The sequence below is a fragment of the Cottoperca gobio genome, chromosome 11, assembly GCF_900634415.1.
Source record: "Cottoperca gobio chromosome 11, fCotGob3.1, whole genome shotgun sequence".
In the NCBI taxonomy this organism is placed as follows: domain Eukaryota; kingdom Metazoa; phylum Chordata; class Actinopteri; order Perciformes; family Bovichtidae; genus Cottoperca; species Cottoperca gobio.
In genome coordinates, this window is record NC_041365.1 from 17,574,867 (window position 1) to 17,600,862 (window position 25,996).

The 25,996-nt window shown below is 40.1% G+C and overlaps 2 protein-coding genes across 3 annotated transcripts in view; both read left to right on the forward strand.

The window, feature by feature from the left end:
* LOC115016146 (DEP domain-containing mTOR-interacting protein-like) lies at positions 1–8,926 on the forward strand. Of its 2 annotated transcripts, XM_029443820.1 has the most exons (8): positions 1–28; positions 1,651–1,694; positions 2,514–2,708; positions 3,410–3,571; positions 3,950–4,020; positions 4,389–4,493; positions 6,552–6,634; positions 6,779–6,918. In XM_029443820.1, the coding sequence occupies exons 3-8, from the start codon at positions 2,690–2,692 to the stop codon at positions 6,849–6,851; spliced, it is 513 nt and encodes a 170-aa protein (XP_029299680.1). In that variant the 5' UTR covers positions 1–28; positions 1,651–1,694; positions 2,514–2,689; the 3' UTR covers positions 6,852–6,918. The 2 variants fall into 2 exon arrangements, with proteins under 2 accessions (XP_029299680.1, XP_029299681.1); XM_029443821.1 differs by lacking the exon at positions 6,552–6,634 and having other exon boundaries at positions 6,779–8,926.
* A 9,822-nt stretch (positions 8,927–18,748) lies between these two features.
* col14a1b (collagen, type XIV, alpha 1b) overlaps positions 18,749–25,996 on the forward strand; it is a 143,485-nt gene continuing 136,237 nt past the window's right edge. The window contains 2 exon segments of the mRNA XM_029442969.1: positions 18,749–18,875; positions 20,027–20,141. Coding sequence (XP_029298829.1) covers positions 20,042–20,141 — 100 coding nt within the window. The 5' untranslated portion in view covers positions 18,749–18,875; positions 20,027–20,041.

Sequence of the window (25,996 nt, forward strand, 5' to 3'; positions counted from 1 at the left end):
TCTTGATTTGTTGCCGGAGGCCAAGTTTGTGAGTTTTTGATCCGTCTCTTGAAGTGTCCGTTTTTGTGCCCTTGTCTCGAGTTCCTTAGTTAACTGCCTTTTTACTCTTTAGCTCTTGAGATCCTTTTGCTGCCTGCTTTTCGGATATCCTCTGTTGATCCTGTTTTTGCCCAGACTTTACCTGTTAGTTGTCTGGAGGTATTTTGAGTTTTGTTCTGCCACCTGTTTGCTCTAAAAGTAAAGACTCCTTTTCTGACCCACTCCAAGCCTGTGTCTGTCCCTGCATCTGAGCCTCCCAACAGATCCTTTCAGGTTCAGAAGAGAGTGAGGAAATAAAGAAAACATTAACAACAGACAAGCTAGAAGAAATACTTAGAGAAAGAACAAAAAGACAAAAGTTGAGTAAATTAAATTGTAACTTTTAACCTTGAATGTGTCAGAAGCTTTTCTCCAGCAGAGGGCAGCATTACCTCTGGTACAGTAAACAGGAGGCGAGAGATGGAGACGTAAGGGAAAAGGGTCAGGCACAAAACACACATAAACGTTTACTCAGATTACTTTTAAGTAGTATAGCTGGATAGCTGCAATAGTGCTTCATATACACCCTCATAATACAACAACACACTGAACATATACTCAAATTTTAGTAACATATTTAGTCTTGCCCGACCCCGGATAAGCGGTAGACGATGGATGGATGGATTTAGTCTTGCTGATGTGACATAAAACCACAGTGAGAAGACACCAGGTGAGGCAGACAGTACTCTGCCTCACTGAAGAGGGCGCATGTGAGCCCAATACATGTAGCTTTCTGAGCCACTATAAATGTAACATTCTTTTTTGGCCAAATATGTACCTTACGTGTGTGTGTGTGTGTGTGTGTGTGTGTATAAAGAATGCTGATATGAGATATGAAAAATAACCAGTAGTCAATGTTCATGCTGCCAAGAAAATGGTGAATAAGCTACTCAGTTGGGTTTATTTATTTGTAAATCTGCCTCCCCAGCCATGAACCTCACCGCATGTCACTGAGTTACACAAATATTTTCCTGATCGGATATTAAACACCCATCAGCTGTAGCGAGAGGAAGAATTGAGAGGGAAGACCTAATGGTTTAAAAATTCCCTGCCTTCCAGAATTTTGCTGTATTTTAATATGATTTGGGAATTAAAAATGAGAAGATACTAAGGAGCCAGGGTTGGTACGGCAGCTCAGTTTATAACAAAAGATTTCAATTTTAATTTATCAGATAATATCGAACCAAGAGGAAAGCTATGAAATGAAGAGAATAAACTATGGGGAATAATTTAATACATATTTGTGGAAAAAATATATCAAAATTAAATTTATATTCTGAGGATGTTTAGGCCAGCAGAGAAGGCCTTGCTGGCCCTGACGGCCCACCACTGGTTTTGAATATATTTACCGTTATAATACCATTTAAAAGTGAAAAGTTGATAGCATGGACAATTAGTTGCATTTATAGCCGTTATTTTCCTAATTGTGAATACCTTTTCGTGTTAGCAAATACATACAATCAATGAGGCTTTCAAAGACAAGATACTCTGCACTGTATCGACTGATGGAAATCTCTGCTGCTTTTGCTTTTGTCCCGATTCTTTCCCGATCTTTTTCCTTTTCCTCTCCAGCTGCAGCCTCCTACAGTCTGCATGGCAACCAGGCTGAAGCTCAGGTATGTTTATAAGCATCATCTCTCCATGTCACACTCTGTTTGCTGCAGAGCTGCCAAACTCTGTTTGTAAAAAAGCTTTTTTCCCCCAAAGTTTCTCAATGCTAAAGATGTTTATGGAAAAATCCACCCTCTTATCAGTAAGAACCACAAACTGACGTCTGCAGCGGCCGATGGAGCAAAAAGGTTAAACAGATATTATTGTATGATTCAGCTTTCTCAGGAACAGTCAGTTCTAGTTCAAGTATTAAAAGTAGAAACCACACACCCTCACACATATGGCTCGTAGCCTTGCCTCACTATGATTGTTTGCTCTTCAGGCCTCCAGGGGAATAGACTGGAACTCATTAAATACACATAATCTCTGAAATAAAATCTCCATCTCAAGCCCTTCATATTTCAACAGACCTGATTTTTATTCTACTTCATATAACTTGATATATTATTAAGTACTTCTATTACCAGGTAAATCTTTTGTAACTCCCTCTCTATATCCAATCTGTGTTTATTTTATTACATATTTATATTTTTTTATTATATTTTCTATATTGATGAACACACAATTTAAACTTTGAAAAGATTAATTTTGTTTTGAAAAGTGATACATAAATGTTTTATTTTTAATATCGCTTTTTACAGAGAGGAACAATTTGACTTGACATGTGTCTCCTCCTCCCTCCTGTCAAGGGTCACTTTGTTTGTTCAAGGGTTTAATATTTAGCTCACACACACATACACACACACACACAAACACACACAAACACACACACACACACACAGAATTTTTTTTTTTCTAACCGGATGACTACCTTCGGCTTTCAGACCTGTTAAGACACACAGACAGATTGAACTGAGCAGCTGATCTGATTAAGAGAACCGTGGAAGGTGTGGGACAGAGACTACTTTAATGTGAGATAACTGTAACGGACTGCCTGAGTCTGTCCATGTGTCTGTCTGTGTTTTTGTAACCCTTCAATTGGATAATCGATTGAGGAGAGATGGGACCTCGTACAGCAGGTAAGAACTGCTTCAGCCTGAATGTCAGTAGGACATTTTTCATCTCATGTTTCAATACAGACTCCCCAGATTATTAACATCAGCAGACAAAGGTCAGGGGTCAGAGCCCTCAACAAATATCCTAATAGTTACATGTGATTTGTATTTAGTCACAAGAATAGAAAAAAGCTGCATGATGCGTAAAGACATGTTTTGTTATATCTTTCAGATTCTGTCGGGTTCTTTTTTTAGCTGTCACCTGTTACACAGTCTTGTGTCTTGTGTTTAACTGAGAACACTCTTTAAAGGGCAGTGTGGTCATTTAAAATGAGAAATTGGGCTTTTCTTTTTCTTTTTTTAATGTCGAGCTGATATAAGAGATCAGATATAAGAGGGACACTGCAATGTAAAGCTATGTGCTTTAAACCACTAGCCCATGAGGACATCTATTATTTTGCCTAATACTGAACTTTAAATAAAATATGGCAAGTTCATTAATGGACCTGCTCGGTTGATGTTTAGTTTAGGTACAAAACACAAAGAGAGAGTAAGAAAACAAAGACCTGCTGCTTATTTTCAGAAAAACTGTAACAGATTTTTGGAAATGTAAGATGAGTGGTGTGTATCAAAATGCACTTTGTTTATTTGATAGAGAAAATAATCAGGAATTATGGGAATCAAGTAGTAAATAATAATGATAATGATCCCTCTCTCTCCATCAGTGGCTCTTTCTAAGGAGGTGAAGACGGCTGCAGGAGGAGGATGTGGAGGTCAGGGAGGAGCCCGGCTGAGGAGCTGCAGTGACGGCAGCAGATACAGCAGGAGAGGAGTCAGCCTACCCAACAACTCATCCTCCTCCCCGGTGCTGTACAGCCCCAAATCAGGTCAAATAAATAAATAAAAGAATGGAGGAGCAATATATGCAACATGATCAAATCCCAACTCGTCATATTTTGTAGCCTGGGCTATGTTACGCTTCATCAGGTGACATAACGTTCTGGTGAGATTCAGGCAACAAAACCACTTGATAAGGTTTGGAAAAAAAACAGTTTGGGTTATAATAAGCTATGGACATAATGTGATGTGACTAAAGATCGTCAACATAGGTCCCCTGGGTCAAAGTCCTGTGTTTGTTTGACCCGTACACCATTGGGAATAAAGTGGTGATGAAATGAAACATGAAAAAAATATTCTGCTTTTTTTGGGAAAGTTTATATATTTATTGACATTATATGACATTTTTACTATTGTTTCATATTTAGTTCTGAAGAGACCGGTGAGCACAGAAGAGCTGCAAAGACCAGGAGGACCCTACATCAAGAAAACATTTACAGTATGTTGACAATTGAAGGTCTTGAGGTTTAAAGTGTGGGAAAAAAGCTTTAAGCTCAGGAGGGATGAGAGATTGTAAGGTCTTCTCAAGAACATAAAGGAGAAGTACTGTCTCCAGGAGGCACATGCAATTTTAACATCATACTGCAGTTTTAACTGGCCCATATAAACTCAGCATCTCTTATTTAACAGCAGCCTGCTCTATAGCAAGTCTACCTGCTCATACGCATAGGTATTTTTCTTTTGCAACAGGGTTTTTATTTGCACATATTTCAACACTATCGCAACAATTTTCTGACTGGAATCAGTAGGTTCCTTTGGGCTTTTCTGATTTTCATGTCTGATTGACCTGTCTGTGTGTGTCTCCAGATTGTGGGCGATGCAGTGGGTTGGGGGTTTGTGGTGAGAGGAAACAGACCGTGTCACATTCAGGCTGTGGAGCCCTGCGGCCCAGCTGCTGCTGCTGGGATGAAGGTAGGCGTCATAGAAAATGTAGTTAAAAAAGATGGTTATTGCCTTAAGTGTATTTAAAAGGGGTTAGATTATAAACCAAGGCCCAAGGTTTTGTTGAAAGAAATCAGCTGAATTTGAAAGAGAAGTTGGGGTTTTTACCCCTAATTTCAATAGTTTGTGTGGATGTGCATCTAGTGGCCAGTTTTGGAGCTGCATATTATTATTTATTTGGAATTACACAGCCTTTGTCTGCTGCTTTTCGGCCGATTCCGCATGATGAATTGACAGAGAAGCCTGTTGTTGAGAGAAATCACTCTGATTGGCTGTTCAGCTAAAGCAAATCAGTGCACAAGAAGAGAGAAGTGAGACTAAAGTCAAGAGGACACACACAAAGGCTCTTTTAATTGTTCATCTTCATCTCAGACAGATTTTTTAACCATCTGGAATGAAGGTAAGTGTTGAGCGAGAGTGGTGTGACAATAGTTGGCAAAGGCTGCTTTGTTTTAATGTATGTGTCATAACAATGGCCTGTATGTCTGCAGCCCTACGTTTTCCAGTTTCTTTATTGAATCACAAATACACTAGCCACTATCGTCGGTGTGCTGCCTATTTCTATGTTTATAGAGTTGGGACATGTTTTTTGGCTCAGAGTGAGCGCTCCTTGGTTTGTTGGTTTGCTGGGGGCGTGTCACAGTGAGCGCTCTCTGCTTTGCTAGGATCTTTGTAAACAGAGCACGGAGATCAACACATGGAGCAGAGACGTCATGTAAACTGTGTTCGTGTCTGTGATGCCTGAGCCTTGGAGACTACGGCCAGACTTAGGCTGGGTCATTGTGAGACAAGTATTTTTGGGGATAGCTCACAAACCATCAGAGCTCAATGTCCACAAGACCAACATACTGCACAACGGTCACACATCATATCTCAGTTCATGTCCAAACAGTATTCATGTTAAAGAAGACTTCAGTGGCATGACACAGCATCCTAGTCTCACCTTCCCTGCATGTAAGCAGAACACAGATTGCATTGCGATTACAGACAATCTCGGGTGCTCCTGACTCAGAAAATGAGTGTAGTTTCAGCACCTCCTGGAAACTTCGATACGGCTCAGTTGCTCGGAAATCAATGGAAGCAAGTTCAGTGCCTTGCTGACACCTTTTGGAAGAGATGGAAAGGAGAGTATCTGTCTACTCTGCAGAGCCGCAGGAAGTGGACGCAAGACAAGCTGAACGTCAAAGAAGGAGACGTCGTCCTTCTCAAAGACAGTAAAGCCCATAGGAACGAATGGCCAATAGGGATTAGTTGTTAAGACTTTTCCAAGCAGTGACAAGAGAGTTCGCAAAGTAGAAGTGGGGATTGTGAAGGACAGGACAGCCATGGTGTTCCTTAGGCCTGTAACATAAATGGTTGTCCTTCTTGCAGAGTCTTAGAGAAAGAACTCTTAATATGTTGTTTTCAGAGGACATTCCCTTTCAAGTTCAATTGTATTTGTCGTGATATGATGTTATTATCTTGGGACATGTTTTTTGGCTCAGAGTGAGCGCTCCTTAGTTTGTTGGTTTGCTGGGGGCGTGTCACAGTGAGCTCTCAGCTTTGTGAGGATCTTTGTAAACAGAGCACGGAGATCAACACATGGAGCAGAGACGTCATGTAAACTGTGTCTGTGCCTTGGAGACTATTTGTCTGTGAGTTATTCATGTGCAATTTGGATGTGTTATGTGCAGAACGTTTGAAGTTTGTAACTTTTGGTCTGAAGCTAGTTTAATGTGTGCTAATTTAGCTAATGGTGATCTGTGCTATTTCTAGCTAATAGTGATGCTAATGATAGCTAATGTGTGTCGTTTGTACAGTGCTACTTATATGTTATGTAAATCCTGCATACTTATGTGTTTTATTTCTGTATTGTTACAGTTTTACAAACTAAAAGAAGAACAGTAAAGTCAAGAAAGCAAACCTTGCATCTTTATTGGAGGACTTTTGAATGTTAGCTAACTGTCTAGCTATGCATAGGGATATGCGCTGTAAGGGCAGAACAGCCTGTATGGCAGCTGGTATAGAGACTTATTTCCTTTCACGCAGGTGCAGAATGTACGTGCTAGTTGGCCGTTGGCTGTAATCTTTACGATGTGTTCCAGTGCAACCTTTTGGCCAAGACGCAAAACGTGAGGCAACGCAACAGACGGTCACCGCTAGGTCTTTGATGACGCTTTGGTGTGTCCGGGCCTTACCAGTGAATTTGTCTTTAAGTCCATCATTAATTTCCTTATGTACTTCTCTTATTGCTTCTCTCTCTTCTTTACCCGCAGGTTTGTCAGTTTGTGGTTTCAGTCAATGGGCTCAATGTTCTCAATCTGGACTACCGGACTGTCAGCCACCTGATACTGACAGGACCCAGAACTGTGGTGATGGAGGTGATGGAGGAGACTGACCACTGAAAGAAATACACCTGATGGATGGACCGTACAGGAGAAGCTGAGCATGGCTTTTATGAAGCAGTTACTAATATGTGTGTCCTGCCTGAGGTTTCTTCAAAGGACTGCATGAACACAGTAATGAAACAGGACGTAACCTTGTTAGGAATTACACAGAAAACATTCTGTTTTTAAATGAGTGTTAGGCTGATGGAGGGCATTTGTTTTCAGATTGGTTGGCTGTTACGTTTTGAATAGCGTTGTAAAGTCTCCCCTCGTCGGATCTGTATCTCAGAAAAGGACTCTGGGAGGAGAATCTGTCAATACTGTAAAACTGTGCAGCAGACCATTCATTTGCAGGTTCAGGCTGTTTTGTCAACACAGGGTGGAGTTTGGGGTCTCAAACATGTAAAGGTAGTTTGGGGGTGGTGCACTGACTAGTGGTGCAAGTGTAAATCTGAGACAATCAACCAGCTTAATGTTGGAGCCAATGCAGAGCTAAACATTGGACGAAATCTCCAAACATGCTAGCTAGACTGTTTGAAGCTGTTTAAGACACTTTATCCAAAATCTTTCCACTTTCATGCCCACATCAGAAAACAGCCATTTAAAGATGTGCATGACGAAAAGCGTCATCGTGTGAAGTTTTGACAGTTTCCACATGGCACTCCACTGTTCCCGTGGGCTTGATGCAGAAGTGTTCCTCTCATGGCAACTAGACGCTGTCTAATGAATGGGAAGGCCTCAAAGGTCTCTCCGGAAAAATCAAACAATAAATTTGCTCTCATTAGTAAATTTCACTTCCTCTACTGTGTGTACACAGTGTGTAGGATTTAGTGGCACCTAGCGTTGCGGTTGAACCCCTCACTTTACAGTCTGCAGTAACCAGCTACTGTAGAAACATGGCGGAGCAACATAGCAAACTCATGGAAGAGGACCCACTTACTATGTAGACACAGAAACACAATGATTCCATAACATTTTTTTTTAAAAGTGGGCGGCAGTAGGAACTGGAGGGTAACCGGTTCAAGTCTCTTACAAAACCTGACTCCTTGTTTGAAAACACATGCATTTTGTTCAAATGAGTTTCTAGATAAAGATCTGCCAAGCATTACAAGTTCCTGACAGAACAGAACAACTCAATGTGTCTTGAGACACACCTGCATGGTGCTGTCTTAGAAAGTGAACCTGGAAGTGATCATGCTGTTGACATCACTCCAACAGTTGGTGTTTCCTTCAATGGGGTGGTTTGGACTTTTAACCCCGTGTGCCACGTCACTGCCTCCTCCACGCACAAACACATTACCTGCATGAATCACAGCAGTATTTATACACTCCTACACACACACACACACACACAGACTCACAGATGCCCCCCCCCCAGCCCCTCCCTCATCTGTGTTTACTTTTCCATCCACTACCTGCAACGTCTGATTCCCAGAAAGGAAGTGAGGAGTGTGAAAATTGTGTGAGGTAGATCAACAACTTTGTGAGGAAGTAGACTTAAACTGAAGTGCTTTGTTTTTAAGTCTCTCTTACTTTTCTTTTATTCCTTTATCTTTTAATAAGTGTGTGTGTGTGTGTGTGTGTGTGTACAGTGAACAGTGAACTCCAGATATGATAACATGAGCTATCTCTCAGCAGGCTGCGTTTTGCTCTCTGCAGGTGATTCTGGAGGCTCAGTGAGTCGCTCGGCTCCTCTTGCATTAATGATGATTTTCTTAGAGGCAGTTAGTAGAATCATGTTTGGATATTGTTTTAAAATACCTGGTTTTGAGGATTTTATTAAGAAACTAAATATTATCATTACAAATAAGTCTCACTTGTGCAATACTGAATAGCAGACAATAACCTATTGTAGGTTTATCAATATTTATAACTATATAACTTTAATTTCTATTCATACTCTTTTATGCTTGTAATTGCTTTCTTTATGTTATCTTCTTCTTTATTTTATTTGTTCACCTGTAATAGCTTGACTTTGTTTGATTTTCCTCTTAAACAAATACAAATAAAATACAAACAAAGGCTTAATAGACTTTATCTTCTGTCCATTCAGGAGATCCAAGTGATTACAGTAACTACTCAGTTTGTAAAAAAGTTCAAAGTTGACAGAGTCAAGGGGTCATGTGTGAGGTTGACAGTTAGAAACTGCTGAAGCTTTAAGATGGAGGGTTACAGGAGACGTGGAGGTCAGAGCTGCATCACCTTCAGATTTTCAGACGCCACAGTGATGTTTCAATCACACGTGATGAGAACAGTTGAGTTTGTAGTTTTACCAGGTGGTGGCAGCAAAATGTAAACCAGCTGCTTTGGTATTTTTCTTTTTATTCTTATTCTGTCTTGATTCTTTTGGTCTCTGAACAGCTTTTTAAGAACTATTTAAAACAATGTATTTGAATGTAAAGGCCCTATAAGTAGATAAGTAGATAATGTTATTTGATTCTAGCATCTTTAGATTATTTTAGGAGTGGATTCAGTTTTAGTTTGCAGGAAAATGAGGCAGTCCTGGTGAATCTTGTTGCAATCAATGGGTACATCCTAAATCTTTTCTTTGATATTTCCTCACTCCTTGACCCTCGCTTGAACTGGAAGTTGTTCTAGTGCGCCATCTTGAAGGCCGTCCCAAAGCTCTTATTTCTGATCTCTGCAGCTGATACATTTCAACATCACTGGAGTTTCATACCGGAGTGAAGACCGTTAACAGATTAAAAAAAAGTGCATCACTCCCAAGTTTAAATTGGATTAGTTTTCTGCTTCACCATCTAGTTTAAAATCTGTGTTAATCGTAGATCTGAACACCAAAAAGGACCACAAACAACTGTCTTCGTTTATTTCCTCCATTAACTTTTATTATGGAGTCAATTTCGAGAGAGTCTCTCTGTCAGCAACAAACACTTGTTACACATAATTTATCGCCACTTCCATTCAGTCACATGAGAGGCTTATCAATTCTGAGCGTCTGGTTTGATATGAATTGAATCATTTCAAGTTTACCTAAAATATTTAGCATAATAAATCAATTCTAGTGTTTAAACAACACCATATTCATATTTTGGGTTATTAAATAATGAATTTCCAATCAGAATTCAATGTATACAGGCTCATTTAATGACACAATAATATAAATGCATTTTGTCAGTAGTGATGGGCCTCTAAGTAGGACACAGTACACAATGTAAATACAGAATTCAGGTTGTTATTTGTAGTATAGTTGACTACGTTGACTACAAGAGAGCGATGGGGGTTGAGGGAAACAGGAAGTGTACAGAAATGAGAACATGGATTAGATAATAAAGCAAGTTGAAATCAAGATTGCTTCTTTATTAGACAAAACAACATTTACGTTGCATGCCTTACAGAAAGAATTTAAACACACTCAAAGCAAGACGTATAAGCAACACAGATTTAAGGCTTTAAATTTAAACTCAGCTAGGAGACTGTAAGTCGTTAGCATCATGGCAGCCTATTCTGATGAACCTTGAAGCACTGGATGTGTACACGGAATATAGAACTTTATTTTAAATAGCCAGTGGATCTGTGGATGCAGAGGATGCGTTAAGGAAAACTACATTATTGCATTGTATAGGAGCATCCACTCAGAGGATTTTTGATAATCCGCTGGGAGAAAAAGAAATATTTGAAGAGACAGTAGCCGCCCTGACATATTTCACACCAAGGAAAAATGTGGTTTTGGACAAACACAAGTTTAGACAAAGTACCCAGAGGAATCTGGAGATGCTTTTGTTTATGCTTTGAGATAGCTGGAGAAATCATGTGTATTTGTATATACTATAGGACTGGTATGCTGAGAGATCAAACAGTGGAAAAGTGTGCAATGAAAAGACTGAAGGACAAGTTATTACAGGAGAAAGGACCAACTTTAGAAAATGTTCTCAGGGTTGCGGTAAACGCCAAGTCTGAAGTGTTTTCAGAAAACAGTGCAATCAGCAGCAGCACTAGAGACAGCCATGTTAACTTCACAAGAAATGCAAGCACAGAGCTGGAAGTGGGAGTGCAGATGTAGAACAAGGCTACAGCGACATTGTGTGTCACAGATGTGGAATAGCAACTCATAAAGCAGATGAATGTGGAGCCAAAAAAGCAAAGTGCCTGTATTGTAAGACAACTGAACATTATGCACGACAATGCAAAAAGAAAAGAGCTTATAAAAAGAAAAGAAACAGGACAGAAAGTAAAGACCAGTAAGAGCAGAGAAAGACCCTTCAGACTCAGACTCTGATGAGTTTATATGCAATAGATCCACAAGGTAAAGAAACAATAAGAAAAAAGGGTGGTGATAGATACAGGAAGTGGAAGTAGCCTCGTATGAGATGTCCTATATAAGAAAGTGTTTTCACACAACTATGAACTGAAACAGAGTAAGAAGAGATTCTATGCTTATGGCCAGGACACTCCTCTTAAATGTCACTGAGGGAAATATGGAAGCACTGACGGGCAGAAAGTCATGCTTTGTATTATACTGCCTCCTGGAGGAAATGTAAATGCATTGGATCAGGCAGTTAACACAAGAATATGAGACACTTATTAAAGGACTAGGGCAAATTAAAGGTTACAGTCACAGAGTAACAGTCAATAAGAAGGTCTCATATGTAGCTCAGGGTGCAAGGAGAGTTCCTTATCCAATGAGAGAAGCGGTAAATCAGGAACTACACAAAATGCTGGATGACGATATCATTGAAGAGGTAAATGAACAATCTGAGTGGATTTCTACTATTCTACCTACACCAAAGGAAGACAGGAAAAAGTGAGACTTTGTGGAGATATCAGATAAGTATACAAAGCTGTAATCCGAGAGAGACATCCAGAACCAATTGTAGACAGTTTACTGCAGGCTGTGCAAGAAACAATAATATTTGCTAAACTGGATGCAAGAAAGGGATTTAGATTCTCGTAGCAAACAGCTCAACACCTCATAGAGCATCAGGAGAAACACCAGCCGAGCTCATGTTTGGACAAGATATCTGAACCAAGTTACCAAACCTGGTGGAGAAAGAAGACAAGACAACAGACATTCGAAAACACCACAAACAACACACAGACAAAATGAAAGATGCTGACAAGACAAACAGAGCACAGGAGCACAACTACATTGCCAGTATAGACAATGGTAAAGTGGATTCAGACACTCGTTATGCACTTCTGAGAATCACCGCAGACAATTTGAAGTGGTAAACAGCAGAGTTATTCACCACAATCCTGGAATTTCACCTCTAAACTGGGTCCATACAATCTAATTTATTTTTCATATTGTGTATCTTCACTTGGGGCTTCACGTCGCTTCACGTGGCGCTCATTTATCTAAAACCACATTTCCTCGTTTCCTCTCTCCTCGCATGGAGAAGACGCAAGTGAGGGGAACGTGGATGCAATTTAAGAATCTTGGGATGTACCCCAGTTGGGATCAGCTGTCACTGTCATCAGAAATGGACGTCGTTTCACGTGACGCTTCAGAGGAAAGGAATTCTCATTTCTCTAAAAACACATTTCCGTGCTTCCTCTGTCCTCGCAGTTTCCTGCGTCTTTCCATGCATTCCCAATGGAAGGGACTAAGACACAAGGAAAAGACACACATGAGGGAAACGTGGATGCAATTGAGGGGACATGGTTTGCACCCATGTGTTGCTTTAAGCTTGTCATTTCACTGTTCCTGAGTCAGATCCTGCATTGACTGGTTTTGGGCCACTTGGGTGCAGCAGAAACAAGCTGAAAACAAGTTTAAGTTGTTGAGAGGGGTGAGAGAGAGTAAACCAAAAATGGCAAAAAGAATGCCAGAGTTGACATGAGTGAATGATTGTTTTAGAAACATTTCCTTTTCCTTTGCCAAACATAATATAATGTTGTGAAATGAGTGTGAATCTTTGGCTCAATGCATGAAACCCCGGAAATTTTCAGTCTGTGAAATACCAAAAAAGACAGGAAGAAAGAAGATCCCTATTATTACTGACATTCTCTCTTGTCAACACAGGGAATCCTCCCAGTGATTGATGGTTATTAACCAGTTCCTAAAAAGGATCAAAGTTCACAGAGTCAGGAGGTCAAGAGCATGAACTGCTGGAGCTGAAAGGATGAAGGGTAGGTCAGGTGGAGGAGAGTACAGTAGGTGCTGGTTCATATTCAGGTTATAAAACTTCCCCTCAGTTTAGCTTTACATCACTGAAGATTCTGTCTCTACATCAATCCCAGCTCACACGTTCTCTCTCCTCTCCTCTTGTTTCAGTGATAGTAGGTCAGGATGGCATTCTTGAAAATTCCCGGGGATTTTATCGAATTCCAGGTGATTGGCTTTTGACTCCGAGCTTGTAGAGACACATTCAAAACAGAGAAGTGTGGAAAAGCTGAGCATTACGCTGTGCAGCAATGCACTGATGATTTGTTTGCTATATTGCAGACAGCATATACCATAACAGATTGATCCTCACATGAGCTATATGCAATAAATTCTCTTTTGGACTTTATCGAAACCAAACAAATGTAAAAAGCAAGCTGAGAAGAATGTTAAAGTAAATATCACAAGGGAAACATGAACCAACTGGAGACTGACTGGAAACCACTGGAAACAAGAATGGGACTGGTGTTAACAACATGGTGATAGCCAAAATATACCAAACCCAAAGTAAAACCTTCCTGGCAGAGGTAACAGAATGAAATCAATTGGATACCATCAGAAACCTTTACAGAATGCATAGAAAACGGTTACACACCTTCAACAAGAAACCTTAAGAAACCATCATAAGCCATTACACAGAAATAGAAATCCTAAGAAACCATTACAAAACTACTTTCATATTCATAACATCTAACAATAGAAGCTATAATAAACCATCACACACCATGAGAACCCATTATAGACTGCAGTGTGAACCCTTACAGACTGTAGAGCATCATGCGCTGTTAGACAATGTAAAAAGAAACCACCAGAAACCAGTACAAGTCATCACAGACTGCAATGGAAACCAGTTTGCTATCATCAAAATCTTAACACACTGTAATGGAAAATAATAAAGGCCACCACACATCCCTAACTAAACTGAGATCCATAAGACACCACTGCAACTTGTGATGGAAACCACGAAAAAACCACCACGATTTAAAAACCAGTGAACCTTATAATGAAAACCTGTACAGTCTGTAAAGCACACTGAGACAAATGTATCATTTGTGATATTGGGCTATACAAATAAATTTGATTTGATTTGATTTGAAAACCATTGGACTGCCAGTGACAAACAGCGTGTTACTGCTGAGCAGTAGAAACACATACAGCTCGTAGTGAAGGTCAAAACACTGACTGTAAACCATTACGAGCCGAAGAGGTTATGATCATTTCTAATGTTTTTGAATGTAATGGAACCATCAGGATTCTTCTCATGGTTTCTGGGAAGGTCAAAAGCTTTGATCTATCATTGATTTCATTTGTCATATAATGAAGAGAAACTGCAAATGAAGGGACAGGGGAAGGTTAAAGGAGGGTATTTAAGCCTAAACTCACCTGCGAGATGGATCATCATGCAAATCGGGTGCAACGATAGACTGTGATCATTCTTTAGCAAAAATAGCTCTGACTTGTGACTCCTTTCTTCAGGGTCAGGGTGGGGGAGGGTGTGATGTGCCAGTCAGAAAGGAAACATTAGATTTCAAGACACCACCCTGCTTGAATGAAGTAAAAAAAAGAAAGATGAATACAATTAATATAATGAGACACCTAAGGTTTATGTTTCCCAGGAAAAACAACAGCAGTCAAGACATTGCTTATAGTACATTCTATTCACAAACATGCCTCTGGAATCATGACAGAGGTGTCTACAGCTCATGGCGATCCAGATGAAATGGTGCATTGCACTGCGGCTGCAGCTTCAAAACTGTGTTTCAGGAATGATTTGGGTCGCTCTAACATCAACGTCAACATCAACCTGCTGAGCTGTGATTGTGTTGGACGGCTCGATAAATGGAATGTAAACGAGTGGCTGCTGCAGTGAGTGTCTTGAATCCCAAAAACCAGAAGGGAACATGTGATGTGGAAGAACAAGAGCCCACAGAAACACCACTGAGATGCCCTCGAGCAAGACTGTGGCTGTACTGGGGCCACTCCCAGTTAGGAGTCTGAATGTGAAACACGTACGCTTCTGAAAGAATGGCAGTTAACATGACATTTGATATATGACAATGTTATAAGTTACAAATGAATATCAAACACATTTTCTGCCCCAATGTTAGTTAAGGAAAAAACTACAGTCAAATCTAAACGTGTTTCATCAATGTTGAAGAAAAGCGGTTGTTATAAAAACCAACACAGCAAAGTCCCCCTGCAGTATTTCAGTACCTTTAAGAGTCCGGACCAGTCTTTGTGCTAAGCTTTATCAAAACTCATCACGATCCTCTCTCTTTACTGGACACACAGAGATGAACCTAATATTGATCATCCCATCTGACTTGTATTTTAGATTTATTAAATGATTTTTTTAAAGAGATATATTTCCAGACAGTTAGGTCCTCCTTTATAAAAGAGAAAAAGAATTACAGGTAGAATTCTTCACACTTGTTGCCACAGTTTGTGAAGCTGAGGAGTCTGTAGAGAACACTAATCACTTTTATTCTACTGCCTCCTAGTGGTAAAACCAAGAAAACCTGCACATTTGTAGCAGAACACAAGCATGGGCTCTGCTTTGACACTTGCCCAGAGGCAACTCAATGTGTGACAGTTAGAGCTGCCGATAATGAAAGTGCTTTATGAGGAGCACTTGAAAGAAATGTAAAAAACGTTTTGGTTGTCAAGTTGGGCTGACCGCCTGACCAGCCAATACTTATATTATTATCTTTCTAAATCGTATCATAGTATTTAGCATAATGTTTAAGATCTTCAGTTCTCATATACAGAGATGGATGCCATCCTGTCATCTTCATTTCAGGTTTTTCATTCTGTTCCATGCAACCCTCTCTTTCCTCCGTGGGGGCAAATGCACCACCGATATTCTTCATTCGGTCACAATCAAAGCATGGTGTGTGAGTGTACGTGTGATTCTCTGCAGGTCAGCAGCGTCATATTTGCGTTTTTTTTTAGCAGGAAATAGAATAGAAGTTCATTTGAACCTTCCAGTGCAGTCGATTCATTTGCGGGTCACCATAGTTTGCCATCCTCTGTGAGAAGCAATATCCTGCCACATAATTAAGTCTCAGGTTTATTTTCACAAAAAAAGAGTTTGATTGCAAAATTGCAAACCTGTTTGCAAGCAGAGACTTTGAGATTGAGTCATAACGCTAACAACAGCTGTTTATTTATTTTAAAACATTCTTAATGCTCATGTATTCATGTATTGTTTTTCTGACATTGAAACTGCATAGTTCCATGCTGTACTTACAGTAGGCTAATGTAAATAAATGAACCACTATTTGTTTTGTCAATCTGTCTTCCTCTGTAAAAAATTGAACATGAACAACATGAACTGTTAAAGAGAACTCAGGATGACAAACTGTTTATTCAAGCGGCGGTTTTGTAGCCATGAGAAATCTACCGTTAAATATTCATGATTATGATAATCCAAGAGACTTCGGAGACCTCCAATTCTACTGTTGGTTACATGGTCAGCAAACAAACCAGTAATAACTGAGGTGGAGAGAAACTGAGCGCCTCACCTTCAGCAGACAGAAGCCTATTATTCATTCAAGGCTCTGTGCTATCTTAAAGATAAGGACAGCTGCACATCCAGAGCTGCAGCTGTGAAGGATTCCAAGGCCCATTATATTATGCTTATAAAACAAACACATTGTAAGGAAAGGAAAATTACGGTTAAAGCTTTGATGCATTTGTGTTCACATCACAAAAGTAAAAGTGACCTAACTCTGATTTTTTTAGTTAACATGAAGATGTAAAAAACATATTATTCTGGTCTGATTTGGGAAAGAAAAATAACCTTTAAAGTCTTTTTTCTTGGCCTTGGCATTGTGTAACTCATGAACTCGAGGACCATTTGTCATTCTAATAACAACTATATGAAAGATTGTTTCCATTCTTTTTCCATGATCCTCCTCACTCGTAGTTTTTACAACGAGCCACCTGCCCTGAACTGAGAAAGGCCTATTAAAAGCAGCCCTGGTGAGATACAGTAGCCTGCCCTATATAGCCAGGGGTCACAAAAATACACATTTTGTCCCCAAGGCCGCTCAGCACTGCCTGCTGCTCAAACACATTTTTCTGCTGCCTCGCCTCGCATTAAACGAGGTAAAAGGAATGAATAGCTGCAGGGGTGGATGGTGAATGAAGCGGGAAACACCCATCAGCCCACTGCAAGTCTCAACTGAGAGATCAGCAGCGTTAAAGTGGACGGAGACAGTTACAGAGACACAGGAAGTAGGGCAACTCTGTCTTCAAATTAAAAGGAAAAATGTCATCTCGGATTTATATACTGTTGCCTAAATGTTAACTATTTGTGCAAAGAGGTAATAGGCTACTGTATAATGTTTGGTTGACGGCTTATATTAAAGACGACTTGAAGCTTGAATTGCTAAATTGAATAATCTGTAGGGGTGCAACAATATATCGTGCACATAGGGGCAATGCTATTTAAGGCTCAGTAAGTAAAGTCACATGTAAAAGTCCTGAATTGGAAATGTAAATAAGTAAAAGTAGGCTATGTAGTCTACTTTTTCATTAAATTGAAAAAATCTCGTAGAAAATAAAGGGCTGTGACTACAGACTTCCCTTGCAAAATGTATACAATAAAGTAAAAAATCTTGTGTTTGCAGTCTATAAAAAGTATAACTTGTCAAACATTTAATGTTGTGGATCCCACAGCACTTGTCCACAAGGGTACCATATTTGAAGCTGTCAAACTATCCATGTAGGCTCAGTCACTTGACCGTATGACATATATTTATTACAGTTCATTTTCTATCTAAACCGGAGGTTTTCAAAGTGGGTGGTGGGCGTCCCCATGCTCCAAACTGTTTCAGGGAAGGCTCTGGTAATGGAATTAAAATAAAATGTTACATACATTAGTTATCAAAAGAAGATCACATAGTATTTAGTATTCATCTAATACATTTAGACGATCATGTGTGACAAACAATTGATTTATTGATTGTAGCCTACCCACTGGAATGGCTAAAATGTTCTTACTATTATTCCAAACTATTTGTTTCTATATTTGTCTTTAAAATGTTTGCTTTGTTGTGGTACTTTTACCTCTATTAGATAGTGGAATCTTCCAGTGCAGTCGATTTATTTGTGGCTAACCATAGTCTCCCTTCCTCTGTGAGGTGTTCACAAAGGGTCTGACAGAGAAGATGCAATGTTGCTGCTCTGTGGCATGCGATTCAAAGCCGGTCAATTTGGAGCAGGAAATTGTGAATTTTGTTTAAGAAAAATGAGAGCCACATGTTTTTTTCTAACAAAATTGAAGACATTTATGATGCGTGAAGGTAAGAAGGCTTTTTTAGTTGGTACGCTTGTTTAGGCTATCAGCAGAACATTTGCTCGGCTAACCCCTGGATGTATAAAGAAAAGGAATAACCTAACCATACTTTCCCGAAGGTATTCAATTGTTTTATCTCTCAACCAAGAGAAACGTTTCTGTTACATTTAAATATAAAATGAGTTTTAGTATGTCAACTTTGTGAAGTTGGAGATGTCAGAAGTTGACTACATAGATACATACAATACGATACATTTAACAGGTGACAGGAAACAGTTGATTTATTAGCCAAATTGTCTAATTATCTTTATCAACAATGTTTTGGGAGTTTGACTATCGCCTCTTTTCTTTTTCTTTTTTACTAAAATATGTTAGTCGGCAGGTATTTTATTTTGAAAATGTTGACCGGTAATTTGTGTATCATTCCGTCCAACTTGTCTCCTGATCGACAGGGAGCGGAGAGTTGGTGAACAGTGTGGATTAGAGTCGCTTCGGGGACTCGGGAGTTTCTCATACAGCTGTCCGGAGGAGAGCTGCGCAGCCAGGTCTGATCTGAGAAGGTAGAAACGCTCTTTATTCACACTCTGTACACATCTGTAAAACCAGCTTTTAGACAGGCGGACCTTTTCTCTCCAGCTCATGATGCTCTTGCTGCTGATGGCGCAACGTGCATATCTCACCTGTGTTCAATTCAATTAACGTAAACTTCCGCTTTTATTTACGGAAAACTAAAAGTGGTTTTGGGAATGATACGTTATTTTATATGATTTTCTCAGCATCGGGTGGGTGCGTTCTTTGAGTCTGCAACAACCTATGCCTACTACTGTATTTACAGTGCCTTATTGTGATTGATCCGGTATATTCAAAGACGCAAGGCCTTAAAGGATCTTTAGTGATGCCATAATGCAAGTTCAGATTTATGTTATCTATATTTATGTTTGATCTTGCAGTCACTACTTTATATGCTTTACCTTGATCCACAAGTACATTGTTAACGACCAAGTATGGCAATAAATTGTGTGTCATAATAAGATACTTAATACTGCATCCAAGGGGAGGACTTAAAGAAGTAGCAAAATAGACATTGATTTGAAAGATATTTATTTTGCTGATTATTCCAAGAAGGGATCAGTTAAAACTGTAAACCAATGGGACATCAGTTTTTAAGAGATTTGATGGGAGAGGAAGGAGGCCTGTACGGTCATAACATCTGTGATGTAAGTGAACATGTCTGTATGTCCTCAACGGCTAGAGATGTATGTCTATTCATATCTCTATTCACCCATTTTTTAAAACATTTTTACAAATCCTAAACTGCAAACATAATGAAATTGCATGATTTCTTTATGTGGGATATGGAGCATTTAAATCCTCTCTCACACTGTTTTAATCTCTTCATCACCTCTTCCTCACTGCTCCTCTCTCTCACGCCCTCATTCTCATCCGATCTCCCTCACACATTCCCTTTTCTTCGCTCACCTCCTTCCTGATCCCGCCTTCCCCACTTGACTCGCTCTTTCCTTCTACATACTTTCACCTGCCGCTCTTCTCCCTCCAACTCCCTCCACCTCCTTCCTCTGTTTCTCCTGTCCACTTCCCTCCTCTCTCCTCACTGACTTTCCATGTCTCATCTCATGTTCCTACTCCTGATTTTCTCCTTCCTCACTTGTCTTTGCAGGCTCCCTCCCTCATTCTTGTTTTTCTCCTCCAGTTGTGTTGTGCCCTCATGTCTGCTGCCTCCAGGATGCAGTTCTCAGTCAGACTGAGCCTCTGCCTGCTGGGCTTCGTTCTCATCTCTCTGTTTCCTCAGCCAGCGCGGGGTCAAGGTAAGTACCTCAACAAGCCTGCTTTCCACTCAATGGGCCAACAGGGTCTACAAGACCAAAAGGGGGTTTACCACAAAGCTACATAGGACAAACATGGCCAATGCTGGGTTTTTTAATACAGGGCCAACAGGGCTAACCATTGCTAAACTGTTAGGAATTTCCACAAAGGCACCATATATAGCTAGACACTGGGCTAGCTCATATATATCACCAACCTTAAACAAGAATAACTGGAGTTTTTCATTATAGGGCAATGCTTTCTATATTGGTAGCAAATGCCAAATGGGAATACCAGAAATTCCTACAGGGCCAACAGTTTTTCTAATTGAAGCTCAAGTTTAAATGGTTGTTTCCATGATGACTTTTATCTTCAACAGTTTTCTTCCGACAACGTCAACCGAGGTCCTTCGACTTTGAGACCAAATAAGTTTTTCTTCCACCGAGACAGGGCTTCCTAGAGTTTCCCTTTATGGTGCTTCGCAGGGTTTCGTAGGGTTTCATCTTTTTACTGTCAAACAGGGCCAATATCAGGACCAGACTAGTTTCCACATGCACTTGAAAAATGAATTGGTTGATTCCGCAATGGTGCCAAACAGGGCTTTAAATCATCCACCACTTATCTGATAAACAATAAAGATTGTAAAGCTGCCTTCACATGATAGGAAATGTTCTCTGCGCTCACCGTGAGGTCGGGCACGGTTAAAGGGAGGTAGTTAGTTTTGTTTCTATGGTTACCTCCCCTGCAGGCCTGTGCCGCTTCATACAGCTGCTATCTCATTGGTAGCGATTTTGGTCAGCAGCAATCGAGGTCAAAGTTGAAATTTATTGAAACTTTGAGTAGCTTCCGCCTTGTCGGGCAGCAGCGCTCTCTTCATGCAGAACCAGCGCAGAGCTGTTATACCTCTGATCATGTGAAAGCAGCTTAAGCTCATCGCTGACGTGGAAAACCTCAGTGTGGCAGGTATCATTCTTTGCACTCACCGTTTCATTCAGCAGGTTCAATTCTGAACTACGATGTGTGGCGATTTTGATGTGCAGCTTTGCTCCAAAGACATTGACTTTTATTTAGTATTAGTTCATATTTAAAGGATCCTTTTAATGTGCATTTGCCCTCATGTGTCTGTCTCAAAGGGAAAAGCATTGATGCCAAATTTATAATGAGAAAACATGATTTACTGTCTGCGAGACGAGCTTGTTTTCTGCGACAGTCTGTCACATCTGTAATAAATCTGCATTCTAATGACAGACGTCTGTGTAACTGAGGTTACAGATTTGAAATCTCCACTTGTCCCCAATGTGCGCTAAACACGCAGTATTAAATTCCTAATTTTATGTAAAGCAGTTTTTGATAAACTTCTCTTTTGTTCCTCTCTTAACTTCACAGCATTTGTGTGTTTTACTGTAGCACCTCATCGTCAGTAAGATCTCTTCATCTAATCATGTTTTCTCCTTTTTCTTCTGTTGGCAATCTATGTGCTGACATCCTCTCTCACCCTATTTAACTCACTTAACTTATTCAGCATTTAACACATAACCTCACTCATCAGCAGAGAGAGATGGGTCTCCTTAACATCATTAACAATCTTATACTGTCTTTTTTATCAAGAAGATCTTTTCTCTAGGAATGCAAATCATTGATATTCATGATCTTAAATGAGCTGTGCTCAGGGATTTTTCCTTCCTGATTATGGGTCTAAGATAAGGTATTCAATCTTAATGTGTTGGGTGTCACATCTTGTATGAGAATGTGTAAAAGAAGGAACGCACTAAAAGACTGATGTTTTGCTCTGTGCACAGTTAGGCACTTATGCTGCACCCTGACACATTTAGCATCTGCCAACTTTCAAAGGTTGTTGGCAGTGTTGAACTTGAAATAGGGCTAAACCTGCTCAGTACTGCAGTGGAGAGCCAAAGCCTAGTGACACAAACTGTCCAAATCCAGCCGCGACAAGGCTGTCCCATGTCCGAGACTCCTTCTAATTTAGCCGACAAATGCGGCCTTCTTCTCCCGGATTTGGAGGATACAATTGATGGCTTCACGGCCGCACGTATCCCAAGATTCGTTACGCAACGTTGACAAGTTCCTTTCTATGAAAAATGGCGTCCCCTGATCCAACAGCAGCAGCAGAGGACGATACTTGAGTATGGGGTTTCAACTCACTCGAACAGCTAACGATACAAATGTTATAAAACCAAAGGACCTTAAAACATCAAACATTTCTTGCTCCATTTTTACAAAAAGAAAAATGCTAAAGTTAGCCGTCAACTGTGCTTGATAACTCCAGAGAGTTGCTAGGCAACAGGAGTGAAAAAAGGTAGGGGGGGGGGGGGGGCAGCTGGAGACGTAACAGGAAATCATCCATAGACCAGACTGTCTCATTTCGTAGACCGCTCGGTTCAGCCTTCGCGGTCTACGGAGGACGCGGCCTCCAAAGACCGGGAAGGCTGCAGCTCCTGAATTGAGACACAGCTTTTGTGCCATAACCATACAGTCAGTTGATTGGCTGATACTGTGCCATACCATAATACCAGGTTAGGGGTTACCACGTGTCTGCTGACCGGTGACATTGATGTTCTGTATTTTGATTGGTCAACAGCAGGGTGCAACACTATTACATTTCACTTTGTCTACAGCATCTTATCCCATTGTATAATGTTTTAAATAGGTTCCAAGCTTATCAGGCAGGGAACACTTGTCGACATGACAACATTCAAATACTCATTTCATAGTTTCAATTGTCCATACTAGATAATCTATCTTTGAAGCTGATGTTATTCAAAGTTTTTTTTATATTGGTATCTTTGTACACTGCAATTGAGTAAAATGACAAAATAAGGGTTCTTATAAGTTCTTATATACCATTAAAATCAGGCCCTGTTTTTTTCCATCAGTGTTCTTGTGGTTGCCATGATAACATGGCAGGCTAGAAATGTTCATGGCACCATCTTTTGCTCCAATCGCTGACTTTTAATTTAACCAGTGAGGTTAGTGCTGCAACTATCTATCATACTCACTATAGATATTCCAAGGCGATGTCTGTCCTACCAACTCTCCAAAACCTAAAATGATTTATTATCACTTAAGACAAAGAAGATCAGCCCCTACCAACAAATGGAGAAGCTAAAACCAGCTAATATTTTTGCATTATTGTTTAAAAATGACTATAAAATAAGTTTCTTTCTTTCTTCTGTAGATTGACAAATCAAGTAATTGACCAATCATTTCAGCTCTAAGCGAGAACCTCAAAGAAATGTTTACCAGTCTGTCTGCAACCCTAATTGGCCCAATAAAGCTACAGCCTGACACTTGTGGAACAGAATAAGTCTGTCACAATAAGGACACTTGCTAGGTTTTGAAAAGGGTTTGAACTGAAAGCAACCAGAGCATTCCTCAGTGAAGAGGCCATAGTGTGCTAGCCTCGGCTGCACCAGTGACCCAGCAAGAGCTGAGGAGTTACGATCAGCTTGGAGAGCTTCCACTGAGAAACTCCTCGGCTCTGTGTCTCTCTGTTTCAGAGGAGTCAGATAAGTTGAGAAGTTTTTCAGCAACCAGCAAATCAAATGTAACATGGAAAGCTGAGAGATAAATGGACTTCATGCTGATCTATGAACAAGAGTCCAGAGAAACTTTCTACTTTATTTTGGTGTTTAACCTTTTGTGTTTACCAAGTTTCCTTGTGCTATATAAAAAAAAGTGAGTTGTTATAAATTACTCTCTAACACAAAACCTGTCACAAAATCCTTATTTAAAGGTCAAATAATGATTTCAGTGGCTTAGCTCAGGCTTTGTCAAGGCTTCTCATGTTCTCCTTTGCCTAATAGAAGTATTTGCAGGTTTCTGTAGCATAAAGGGAAACAGGCAAGGGGAATGTGGGTAAATGTCAGTTGTACTTTTTCTAGGTCACACTTTTACAGTAGGTTTCATTCAGAGTGTACATTTCTAGTTTGTCTGGAAGGACAGCAGCCTCTATCTGTTGTGTCGCGTAAAGCAATGAAATCTACAATGTGCAATGTAGTAAATATACTGATTTGTGAGATTTAATGTGATGATGGTTCATTGATGTTTTAATGCTCTGTGTAGCATCTAAGTCTGTTCTTGGCAATGACCACATGGAGTCTTTTATTAAGGACATGACACTTTATTGCTTCCTTCTTGCAAACAAGAGTTTTATCATTTTCTATACTCTGCTCTGTATCGTCCCTTCACCTTATAATGTCCGCTGGATTTTCCTGCTCTCAGTAATAATTTAAAACACACTTTGTGCTACTGACTCTCCGCATAAATCCCGGTGGGTGTTACGGACACCTCTCCAACCCTCGGCAGCAGTCGGCTCGACTATTTGTACAAGATTCTCCATGAAAAATAGATGAGAATTAAGTTCTCATCTTTACAGGCAAGGCCTTTTGTCTTCTCCAGGCTGTTTGCTCAGCATCCAATACTTGTCTCTGTGTGAGAATACAATCTCACAGAGAAGATCCATGGCTTTCTGTGAATGTGTGTGTGTATGTGTGTATGGTGTTGCAAAGGAACCGGCAGGTTTTCTTAAGATGTGTAAGAAAAAAAAACAACCACCAAAGAAACATGGATTTGTATGTGCATACACCAGAATATAGTTGCCTCCAGGTTGCGACAAACATACATAACTCATGCACACACATGCACATGTGGATGTACTCACACAAGTACACACTACACAGGGTAACACACAATCAACACATTTCAACTACACTACAAAGAGAGAGGTGCAAAATCTGCTACTCAAATCATGTGGGACTGGAGCAGCTCTCTCCAGATGAGAGAATGTCCTTTGTTTCCGAGACAGAGAGCTAAACGCTGAGCCGAAATCCCATGCAGCCCTCATTCTCATCCCCAGGTTGGTGAGACCATTGGTACAGTATTCCTTATATGTGTTTGTATATAAATATATTTTCCTGCTGTGGAATGCACCGGCTTCACATTCTCTCCATTGAAATCAGGATTATCCTTCCCATGCTGAACTCAAGTTTCTTTGCATACCTACATGAGTAGAATTCTGCAGAAAATGGCTTAGAGAGGCGGTTCACCCAAAACGCTGCAGAGGTGTTTGTTGATGGGTCTTATCAGCTTGTCTAAATCCTGTATTGTGAAGAAGGCTTCAGGGAAGTGGATAACTCGGTTGAGAATAGCTAAAGAAAGCAGCCACTTTATCTTCAAATTTGTGTCGTTTGCAACAAAGCTGTATTTTTACCTTGGGCGGAACATTACAAAAAACTAATCTGTTCAAACACGTCCACACATATTGTTGACGTGTCATGTGGAGAGACAACATGTATGCATTTTGTCCCGAACAGACACAGCAATACAAATTCCTTCTGAGAGGTGCATTTTCGAAAACAAGTAAACATAATGATGGTTAGTTTTTTTTAGTTTTGGGTGAACCGTCCCTCTCTTGTTTATTGTGTGCCAGAGCATCAGAGCTCTACCAGGCGTCAATCACAGTGTAGGTATTTAAAGATGTCGGCGGCAGCAGATGGCTCACTTCATAATGAGGACACAAACACAGCAACGAGTTTGTGGGTTTCATTTATTTTCCATCCCCTGGCTTTGTTTTTTTTTAAATGTAGTTAACCAAATTAGATTGGGGAATGTCTGGCTTCTAGATACATGATTATTAACTGGGATTTGGCTCTACCGGTGTGATAAAGATGGTGCTGCGGTTGTTGACCATGGAAATGTTTTTTGGCACTGCAGTGCTTTACAATGGCCTCATTCCAGTGTTTTAACCTGTGTCTTAATGTGAAAACACAACCATACTGCAAAGGAGCTTAGTGAAATATCATACTCGCGTGTCCTGGGAATAAAGTTCCACTATCAG

Coding starts and splice junctions, on each gene's coding strand:
- LOC115016146 (XM_029443820.1), top strand. Junction 3,572..3,949: donor GCTGTACAGCCCCAAATCAG/GTCAAATAAATA, acceptor TTTCATATTTAG/TTCTGAAGAGACCGGTGAGC. Junction 4,494..6,551: donor CTGCTGCTGCTGGGATGAAG/GTAGGCGTCATA, acceptor CCTTTCACGCAG/GTGCAGAATGTACGTGCTAG.